Source organism: Vigna radiata, chromosome 2, assembly GCF_000741045.1.
Source record: "Vigna radiata var. radiata cultivar VC1973A chromosome 2, Vradiata_ver6, whole genome shotgun sequence".
Lineage (NCBI taxonomy): Eukaryota > Viridiplantae > Streptophyta > Magnoliopsida > Fabales > Fabaceae > Vigna > Vigna radiata.
This window is the reverse complement of record NC_028352.1, coordinates 18,906,326-18,917,618: the sequence shown is the minus strand read 5'-3', so window position 1 is coordinate 18,917,618 and position 11,293 is coordinate 18,906,326. Positions and strand designations below refer to the sequence as shown.

At 34.8% G+C, this 11,293-nt stretch overlaps 1 protein-coding gene across 5 annotated transcripts; it reads right to left on the bottom strand.

Moving 5' to 3' along the window:
- Positions 1-455: 455 nt before the first annotated feature.
- On the bottom strand, positions 456-3,466 carry LOC111241293. 5 transcript variants are annotated; one of them, XR_002667211.1, is made up of 6 exons: positions 3,186-3,466; positions 2,789-2,857; positions 2,525-2,658; positions 1,980-2,068; positions 1,553-1,594; positions 456-1,484 (listed from the first exon to the last, which is right to left on the bottom strand). XR_002667211.1 is itself a non-coding variant. In XM_022778755.1 (5 exons), exons 1-5 carry the CDS (start codon positions 3,268-3,270, stop codon positions 1,446-1,448), a joined length of 369 nt encoding a protein of 122 aa, XP_022634476.1. In that variant the 5' UTR covers positions 3,271-3,466; the 3' UTR covers positions 456-1,445. The 5 variants fall into 5 exon arrangements, 3 of the variants coding, with proteins under 3 accessions (XP_022634476.1, XP_022634474.1, XP_022634475.1); XR_002667210.1 differs by having other exon boundaries at positions 456-1,594; XM_022778755.1 differs by lacking the exon at positions 1,980-2,068.
- Positions 3,467-11,293: the final 7,827 nt, after the last annotated feature.

Below are 11,293 nucleotides of genomic sequence, written 5' to 3'. Positions count from 1 at the left end.
ATTCTACAAATATAGAAACCTCGAAACCTATTAAACCAAGTATTAATTGGCAAGAAAATCTTCGTCGAAACAATAATAATATATTTATTGGAAGAATTGTTTACTAAGACTACAAATAGAAACATTCATACAGTATTCCGTATCAGAAACTCTACCAAAAATATCTATAAAAAAAGTTATGTCCATTCGACAACTACTGAAAGTGGAGATTATGTGTACATTATCATGATCTTTATCTATTCTTTCCTTTCATCTTCTTCATCATCTTTTACAAACATTTGGATTGCTTTATAATTATTGATGATTTATATTCTGCAATTCTTTACTCACAAATGAAGGTGCAAAAAGTGGAAATACTGAAACAGAGCAATTTGTTTTGCTTGTTTTCTTCCTCTAGGAAGAGGATAAAGTAAAGATTCTGAACGCTTTAAGAGTTAATTGTATACTACTGGTGATTGAGTACGAACATTATCATATCTTGATTGTACAACTTTGATAAACAATTATTACATCTGAATGAACCACCTTAGTAGTTTCACTTACATCAAAACTGCAAAAAACTGATTATCTGAACAATTATAACTCGGTTACTGATTTTCGTCCTGGTGGGAACAATATATTCACCAAATACTACACTTGTTTACCATCATCGAGTTGCAGTAAACCTTACTTCTTTAGTCAATAAACAATTCAGAAGATGTAGTAATCTCATCTCTCTTTTTTTGCATGATGCAGTAATCTCCTTGAAATGAGTAGTAGGGATCAAAAACTATGTCCCAATCTGCATGCTTTTTGTTTTTTCAAAAATAAAGAAGTGTAACACGACTCATCAGAACTTCTCAGGAGGCAATCCATTCTATTATTACTCTAACCCATATGAGCTTAATTGCTTATGGAATCAGTGTATTGTTGGTATGATCGCATCTTCAATATGCATGCTTGGCTAAGTCATAAACTTTAGTTAGAAGTTAGAATATATCTTTCTTGCTTCAATTTCATCATATATTCTTGTAAAAGAATGGTGAACCAAGAAAAAGGTGTAAACCCAGTTAATGCAGATTGAAACCCATCATCTTAGCTGGTTTTTTCTCTGCTCCAACACCCTTCAAAAGATCATGTCCAACCTTTTCTCGTTGTTGCCGATGTTTAGACCTTTGCTTAAGGCTCTTAGATTTGGCATAAGATGGCACCTCAGTCGATCCATAGAACTCAGCATACTCCTGTTTTTTCGATGAATGGTGCTTTCTTAAGAAAGAGGGATCCTTGGAAGAGCTTGATTTTATCTTTGCAGGCCTCATTTCTGAATATTTCTCAGCTGTGCTTGGAGTATCAACATGCTTAGTTTCAGTAAGAAATGAATCAAAAGCCCTTTGCCTATCTGCCATGGTGGCCTCTACCTCATCTTCTGGCATCTTAAGACGATCTTTTAACATCTCTTGGTGCTATCAGACTTGGAATGCCATGGTGTGAATTGAAAGAAAGAACTAAATGTTTTGAGGGAGAGATTAGAAAGATACAAAAGAAGCTGTCTAAAAGCTGGCCATTTTTTCACCTCCTTATGGTCTTGGCCTTTGAATTCACCTTTTGATGGTGGCTGCATTATGCATTAAGTGTAATTAGTCAACCAACAAGAACATGTTTTCTTAAAAATGAACAGCATGACATCACTATTATTACAACATGACAATGAAATGCTATGCTCAGGAAAACAAGAGTTATTCACAAAAGGATGAAGGAAAAAAAGGGTAAAGCGGAAATCCTACTATGAACCTACAAAAATGACAATATAGAAGGAATGTAAGAAAAATTATTTAACTTTTGAAAATGAACAAGCTTTGCAATTCAAAAGAATGACCACAGTTTCAATTAACAATACATTTGCAAAATTTTGAGTTTTCTGCTGCCAATTCGTCATATCCGTCTTAATTTTATTCTATTATTAGAAAATTGTTAAGGGAAATAGGCATAAATAGGCATACTGTTTTGAGGAAGAAAGATAATCCAAATCCTTGCTGAAACCTGCATGTAGCGTATCCTACTAAAACAGCACCAACAACTATGAGGACATCTGCAGAAAATCAAAGAATGGAATAAATATTGAAGATAGCTGTAATAGAGAGCATTTATGGACAGCAGACTCAAAGTTCCTTTTCAAATTTACATAATGCCCATTTTCTTTCTTCAGTTTACTGTACAGCACTGCACAAAATTCACATTTTCCAGTGGCAAACACCAGAACAGATTTACAGAACAACTTTTTGACAAAATATTAAACAACGCCACCAAGGGCAACAAAATGTAGCTTAAATTCATTTATTTATTGAAATTTTCAATTTCTTTCATTGACATCACAAGGGAGTTAATAGTAGGGCTGTGCAGATTTCTCAATTGCAAAATCTAAATTCTTGTAGAAATAAATATAACATCTAAGATACATTATGACCAGTAACAGAAATTTTGCTGCATATGTCAAACAAAAGATTAAGAATTTAAACCTGTAATACAAAAGATTAAGAATTTAAACCTGTAATAGATATTGAACTAGACTGATAATTGCAATCACCATTTTCGGCAGAAACACGGATCCTATGAGGAACGACCCCAATATCATTTCCTTCAACACTACATAACCATTCTCAAATTGAAGAACATTTCCATCTGAAAAGCAACAACGAAATCACGTGTTATAAACCACACGGTGAGCTACATAAACATGTTAAACCATACAAGATGAATTCAACTAATTGATTATCAAAAAGGTGAGAAAATTTATGAGAAAGCATCCAACCTGACTGAGGGGTCTTGGAGTTAGACCTTCTCCATTTGAGAAGTGAAGACAGATGCTGGATCAATGATCCTGATATATAAATTACAGGAACAAAAAAAAAATCAACTTTGTGAACAAATTATATAACATAAGGGATTTTCTTAAAGAAAAAGAAAGCCATAAGGGTTAAATTTCACTGAAATTCAGCAGAATAAAAAAATTGAAAAAAAAAACGGATATAGAAGGAAAACAATCCCCAAGTGCTCATTCAAAGTGTCCAATTTGTGAAATCACAGATAGAATCAAACTTTAGGATACCCTTTTGAAAAATAATAAAACATATAAGGAAAAACCAAAATTTTAATGCATTGGTACGTAAATGAGGAACTTGATTTTTATTTTAAAAAAACAGCTTTACCTGAAGGAGAAGCATGAGCTTGAACCTGAAGACAGCAAGTAAGAGCAAGCACAGTAAAAGCACAAAAAACAAGGTGATTAGTCATAGTTGTGTGAGTATGAATGATCCAACATAAGCTTATTTCCTCTCAGTAATTATTGAAGATGATAAAGGGGCATGAAATGTAGCCTGAATGTAATCAATTAGAAGCCATGAAGTGGTTTCTGGGTCTTCTGCAAGGCGCACACAGACAGACTTCTGTTGTTTTCTATGTGATCTTCACCACCGCCTTAGTGTGTCTCTCTTCTTCATCTTTAATATTTAATAAAAGAAGGCTTAATACTTGTTTCTTAAAAGAGGAAAATTTTCAAAATATCCTATCTTTTTTAAAAAGTTTGAAGTAGTCTCAACATGTGAAAAATCGAATGAAATTAATTTTTTTTAGTTACGGTGTCAAAATTTTAAGGGTGTAAGTGTTTTCTGGACAAAACATAATGAGGTGTCCACTTTTTGTGATTGCATGGCATTGTGAAGTTAAATGACGTGTTCAGCGAGAGGGAGAGGGAGTTGTGCGAGAGGTTGGAGACTGGGAGGCTAACGAGCTCTTCGGTGAAGTGAAGAACGTGTTCGACAACTATTGCAGAGAGACGATGGAGCTCGTCCTGAGTGGTGATGCGTCGTGTGTAATCTCCGACGATGGCAATGGAATGGAAAACGGCCCAAATCTTGCAATTTGGGATTAGGGTTTTTGAATTTGGGTTTTTATTTGATCTGCATTTGGTTTCCTTTGAGAGCTGGAATCCTAGTCGTAGAGTTGCGTTCGTCGGGCCAGGTGGCTACGGTGTCGTAGGCCCTAACGGCTTCCTCTGTGGTGAAGCAGCCCCAAAAACACTAGCAGACGCCTCTGAAATGGGCCTCTTTGGGTGGTGACGAAGCATGGATGAGCAATCGACGACCATGGGCCACTTGCTTCTAGTAGCATAGGGGGTGATATCGCCGACAAAGAGAATGACGAAGCCCTCGAAGTGAAGGGAAATCCTTATATAGAAATCGCCCATAACCTCCCTGTAAAAGTCATGCATGTGGTGGAGCACGAAGACGATGCGGAGGAGGTGGCGACGCCACTTGGACCAGGCATTGCGATGGTAGAGTGGTAGGATATAGTGGTACAGGAGAGATCGTAGGCACCGCAGCGGGGGACGCCGTCGCACCGGGAGGCTTGATCAGGAGGCCACAATGGAGAGCGAGAAGGTGGTTCCCAAGCGCGTTTTATTTCGACGACGGTGACATCAATGGCCGCCATGGCTGTGCGAAATTGAAGATGGAGGTTGGGTTTCCTAATTACACCTGTGATGCTCTTGAGGAGATTCTCCATGGCAGAGTTATCATAAAGCTTGGATCCATGGCCGAGAGCCCCAACAACCTTGATGACCAACCCTTCTCCAAGCACCTCGCTCATATTCATCCGATTTGGTTTTCGTAGGTTCTTGGTGGGGCTTGATTTGGGTTTCTAGAGGTGGAAGATGAAGCTGGCAAGCAATTTGCTTTTTTAAAATTCAAAATTGACACGTTATATTCCACGTATGAGAAAAATAGGACAGCTCATTAAGTTTTGGCCAATGAGACAACTATACCGTTAAAATTTTGTCGCTGTAACCAAAAAGGATTAACTTAACCCGATTTTTCACAAGTTGGGACCACTTCGAACTTTTTGAAAAAAGTAGGACAACTTTGAACAATCTCCCTCTTTCGAATAACCGAAAGAGGTATTAAGCCATAAAAGAACATGTTATGTTAGGTAATTAATGATGTTTTGAATAAAAAATAATTACATTTAATTAAAAAAGAGTTTATAAAAAGGGATAAAAATTAAAAAAAAATAGTAATTTAAAAATAGAAATGAATAGTAAAAGTTTATGATTTTTTTAACCATTTTAGAAGTCTTATTTTTTTTCTTTACATGGGTCTTTTAAATTTTTTTTCTTAAAATTTTAAAAAGTTGGAGTAGTGCAGTTCTTGCCGTTAAATTGATTAAACGGTGTTAAAAAAACTAATGATATGGTATGCTTTTTAAAATGTTTTAAATGACATGATTGTTCGCTTTTTCTGAAATAAAAAATTGGGAAAATTTTCATAAAACAGAATTTTTCTGAAAATTAGGGATTGAATTCGTAGTTTCATTGAGGGAGTTTAGAGATTCAAAAAGTAATTACAAAAGTTAGGATTCATTGATTGAAATTTTTCGTCATCTTTGAGACATGCTTCGTTTAAATCGCAAGGTTGTTGGAGCTTAAGGGCATCAAAGGCCAATAAATGTTGTTGTATTGCGGTTACAATTAATTGTTCAGTAATTTTTTTGGTCATGTGTTGTACTGTGTGTGTTTTGGGAAAGAAGGATATTGGGGTTAGGGAATGACGTTTTAAATGTGGTTGTGTTGTCCCACCATGTTGAAATACGTTTCGTTCTCATTACAATATGGTCCCCCTTGTTTAAAATTGTGTTAGAGTGTTTGTTTTCAGTATGGGATGATTTTAATTTGTGCTTTATTTGTTTTTTTTGGCATATTATTTCATAGGTGTATATATATTTATATATTATTGTACATCATGACCGAGGATTTTAAGGTTGCTTTACACCATTGAGGAAAGTTCGTAAGTGATGGGATGTTGAAGTATGAAAGGGAAAATTTTAAGTTATCCTTTAACCCATATATGTGGAGCTACTTTGTGGTTGTAAGTATAGTAAAAGGGATGTGGTATCTTGGATTCAAAGCATTGTGGTATTATGTAGGAGAGGGTTCAGTGCTAGAAGACAAGTAAAAACTTTTAACTGATGTGATGTATATGGTTAACTTAGTAAGACTAAATGGTCAGGTTCATGTATTTGTGGTACACACAGTGTTAGAACCCAAGGTTATACAAATGTTGGAATACTTTCATGATGATACAGTTGAAGTTAGTGTGCATGAGATAGTTGAGGATGGTTGTGATGGTAATTGTGACGGTGAGTGTGAAGGTCAGGTTGAGCTATAGGAGGAAGGTCAACCTCTGTTACATGAGAGGGGTCAATGTGAAGGTCAAGGTGAAAATGAAGGTGAAGTTGAAGGAAAACACTAGAATAGGGGTTGAATAATGTTTTTGTAATTCTTTTTGCAGTTATAGTTTTGATCGTACTATGAGCTATACTTGTAAGTTGGTTGTGCTTCTTTTATAAACGTCATTTTGTCGAATTCGTTTATAGTACCAACTTAAATTCATTCTCAAGGAGTTTAGTAGGAGATAACTCTATAGGGATGATGACGCTTGTTGAAGACTTGTGAGCTAGGAGATTTTTTCCTTAAAAACTAATTGTTTATGAGATAAGCTATAATACACAAACAATTTTTATATGGTTCACTTGTTAGAACTACATCCAATTCTCCTCTAAGTTAACTTAGATAGTTTCATTAAATATTTAATGAAGTTCATTTGAGTATTCTAACTATTCCTAGTATCCCTAGTTGTACTGAGTAGTCATTGTTACGCTGATTAGTTGAGTTTCACCCACTCTTGGTTGTGTAGTATTTTCACCACTCTTAGTATACCTAGACGCTTTTGGTGTCTGCTTGATATGTCGTCTAGTTTATTTTAACCCACTTTTGGTTGTCATTGTCCAATAGTAACCACTCGTTATTGTGACCTTGGTTGAGTTTAACCCATTTTTGGTTGAGTAGTATTCTTCACCACTCCTAGTATCCCTAGACAATTCATGTATCCACTGATACGTTGCCTAGTTGAGCTTAACCCACTTAGTTGTCCTTGTCCACCCAGTAACCACCTGTTATTGTGACCTTGACTGATTTTCACCCACTTCTGATTGCACAGTATTCTTCACCACTCTTAGTATCCCTAGATAATTCTGGTGTCCACTAATACACTGTGTAGTCAAGTTTAACCCACTCTCGGTTGTCCTTATCCACCTAGTAACCACCTATTATTGTTACCCTGACTAAGTTCCACCTACTCCTGGTTGCACAATATTCTTCATCGCTCTTGATATCCTTAGGCAAATGGGTATACGCTTAGTTTCCCAATTGGTGATTGAATCTCCACTTACCTGATCAATCTGTATGAATAGATTGGATGGAATAGGTGTGTTGTGTTCGCTTAGTTCGCAATTTTGAGTACATGGTTAATCTTTGCTTAGTTGGTTAGCTTGTGTTGGATTAGGGGTTAGAGTAGTGTGTAATTGATGTTAATCTGTTATTAAAGGCATTGTAATTGAGCTAGTAACCAATCGTTTTTAATCTGTGTTGATTTCGAGTTTTAATTTGTTTCATTTCCATTCACAAAATTGTCCAAAAACACCCTCCACCAAGTGTTCGACTTAATTCTTGAACCACAATTTGGTCCTTAAGAGGCAACCTAAGAGTCATTACCTGGTCTATACTACACTTTAATTCCATATTAAATTTGATTCGGGTACGACCTCAATCACAGAGATAATCGATTATCCTTAGTGATATTTGTTATTGTCAAGACGAAGCCTTTTCTACTTTTACTTGTGATAATCGATTATTCCCTATGATAATTGATTATTGTCGTAATAAATTAATAACAAAGATTAAGTTTCATGAAATCTAAGTGTTTACAATTGAAAGATACACCTAATACAAATGTTTCTACAAAACAAATTCTTTTAACAGTGTTTGTCAAAGTTCCTTGAAGTCTTGAAGTGCATCATCATCAAAATCTCTTCAAAGCAAAAATGCTTCACAATGAGAACAATCTCTCTGTTTTTTATGATGATAAAAAATCATCTTTGTTAAAAGCACTTTTGTCCATCTTGCAATCTTTTTACTTAAACAAGAAACAAAGATTAATAGCTTTAAACAATAAAAACACATTTGTGATGTTTCTCCCCCTTTTTATCATTGATAACAGTAATTTTACCATTATCTATGGTGCAATTTTCTTGCCAAATCAACACTCCTAAAGCTTGAAACACGCTTGATCCTCCCTTTAATCTTACTTTGTGAATAAATTCAGCTTAGGTTATACACATTAGCTTTCATCACTAATTCCTCAAATTTTGTAGGAACTTTGTTTGCTTTGGAAAGACATTAAAGCTCTTGAAAGTGGAGAACCAAGGAAAAGCCTAGAAGTTGAAGATTTTAAGATGTTTCTCTGCAAAAGTGGCGCCCAGGCGCCCCTAAAGGGCGCCCAACGCCCTTCAACTCGCAGTTTGGCCAATTTGCTCACGCCCAGGCGCCCCTGAGGGGCACCCAGCGCCCTTCAGCTCGATGTTTCCCCTGATTTGTCACGCCTGGGCGCCCCAGAAAAGGGCGCTGGGCACGACTTTTTACTGAGTTGGCACCCTAGACCTATAAAAGGCACATAATTTTCGAGGGTATGGATCTTCTTGGCGGCTGAGACCTGGGGAAGCGTTCTTGCACCTCTTGGAGTTAGTTCTGGACAATGGGAGCTCTCCTCTCCTTCTCCTTGAGTCTCTTCTTCACCATTTTCATTCCATTGTAAGCTCAAGCTCTCCATTAATGGAGAGCTAAGTTCATTTTGTTGGAGAGTGATGTAAACTAAGAACTTCTTGTAAATGCACTTGTTTTTAAATGAAAAATGCTTCATTCATTGCTTGTTGGTGTTTTCGTCTTTTACTTAATGCTAGTTATGACTTGATCAACCATAGCTTGATTGTGGGGTTTACTTAAGGTTGGGAAACATTGGGTGAACCTTGAACTAGACTAAACACCTAAGGGAAACAGTGTCTAGGGATAGAGCTAGGACCGTTAGTTGTCATAAACTTCTTCTCTTAATGCGGGTGAGTTTGTTGGATTACCAAGGGATTGGGATGTAACAAATGAACCTAGGCTATCTCACCAAGGGATTGGGTTTTAGTGATTTAGCTAGTTGACAAGAACAAGTAATTGAAGAAGAATGGTGTAGTGCATTTGCATAGGAAGGAATTTCAATCATCTCATTTTCACATGTTTTGGCCCCAAGTAGTTCAAACATTTACTTAAGCATAACTTTTACTTTCATTGCACAATATCAAACAAAAATGGAATCATTCTTTAGTTTAAATTAGTTAGTAATTATACGATAGTAGAGTAATAACGAAGTCTCTTGGGAAACGATATTCTGTCTTACCGGTATTACTACTTGAGCGATTTGGTACACTTGCCAAAGTCTCAACAATCATAAACAAAAAGGATCTATAGTAGGAGAGATTCCCCCTCAATAGAGCTCCCTCCCCCCCCCCCCCCCCCCCCAAGATAAATTGGATCAAACATGAGAAAGGTAATTTGATTCAAAGTTAACAAAGAAAAGATATAATGGCTTAAAACAAAGGAAATACATCAAAATCTAAAAGGAGGGACTAGGAGCATTATCATTAGGATCAAAATCATAATAAGTCTCAATGTTACTAAGCCTAGTATCAAACTTATCTAGATGTTCACACAAATGTGTATGATGAGTGTGTTGCAGCTCCATTAGTTCTTGATGTCTAGATTGTTGGAGAGTGCTCATCTCCTCTATTTGGCGAGTTAGATTGGCAAGATGTTTTTCAATGGAGAAGGAGGACGATGAAGGAATGTGTGAAGGACCAACTTTAGATGGATCAGGCACATTAACAGGTTCAACCATATGAGCATCTTCATTATCATCATCATCTTCATTTTGAGCTTCATATTTATGGATAAAGATGTTTCCACGAGCAACAAAACTCATTTGGCACAAAGTGGTTTCTCCATTTTTAGATCTAGGTGCTTAAATGACTATTGTGTTTTCTCCACCAACATTCACTCCTTTGTATTCAAGGATTTTGGACATAAGAAAGGCGTAAGGTATATGATAGACAAAATATCTTTGCGCCTTCATCATAGTGTCAACAATAAGAGAGGACCAATCAATGTGAATATGATTTAGAAGCCAATAAATTATAAGAAGATTCTGTTCGAAACACTGGGCATGATTGGTGGCACACGGGCATAAGACCCAAACAATTAAATAGTGAATGAGCCTTTTCTCAACCTTGAAGCCACCTACAAGGAGTTGTTTTTGGCTAGTTTAGAGTTGTGGATTTCTCAGGAAGGATCAGTAGCAAGACGATTGAAACCATCTACTCTGAGTGAACTTTAACAGCATCATTATAGATGGGGCCATGGCTACATTAATACCTTTGACCTTTGAATTTTACCGATTTTTAATTACAAATATCATCATCAGAAATCGGTGTGTTAGAAATCACGAAAAGTATAAATTTACATAAAATTATACAAATGCTTTATATTATATAAAAGTATATAAATTATGTAAATTATACAATTTACATAAAATTATCAATTTTAAATAATTATAAAGTTATATAAACTAAAAAAATTATATTATGAAATTTAAAAAATATATATGAATTTATAGGTTATATAATTATAAAGTTATAAACTATATAATATAAAATTACAAATATATTATAGAATTATAAACTATATGCTTATAAAATTCATTATATATAATGAATTTTATAATTTTCTATAGATTATTTTAGTAAATTTTATAAAATTCATATAAAAAATATATACATGAATAAAATATAAGTTATATGATAAATTTGTATTACTCTAAAATAATGAAATTAAAAAAGAAAAATAATAATTATGTGACTGTAAGAAGAAATAAAAAAGCTTACATTTTTAAATATTCATATCCACTTCTAAATTATTTAAATTTGTGGTGAGTATTTAAATAAAGAGATTAGATTATTACTTGAGTAAAAGAATTATGCAATTACTAATTTATTACCAAATAATAAATTTTTTTTTTATTTAATAAAAAATAAAATAATATAATTAAAATATCACACATAATTTTATTTTATGAAAGTATATCTATTTGGTTGCGATGAAATTAGAATTGAAACAACTTTGAAAAAAAGGAAAAGAAATCATCCCAATAGAATTTTTTTTACTCTATTCATCAGCCCAAAATTCCAAAAAATGGCTTGATTTGAAAAACTTGACCCACTTAAGGTTAGGAAACAAGTCAAAAATGACAACTCTTGCCATGTCACCCAGTTAATCTACGTGTCAAAATATGATTAGTTAATCCACGTAAACTCTCTCTTACATGCTCAA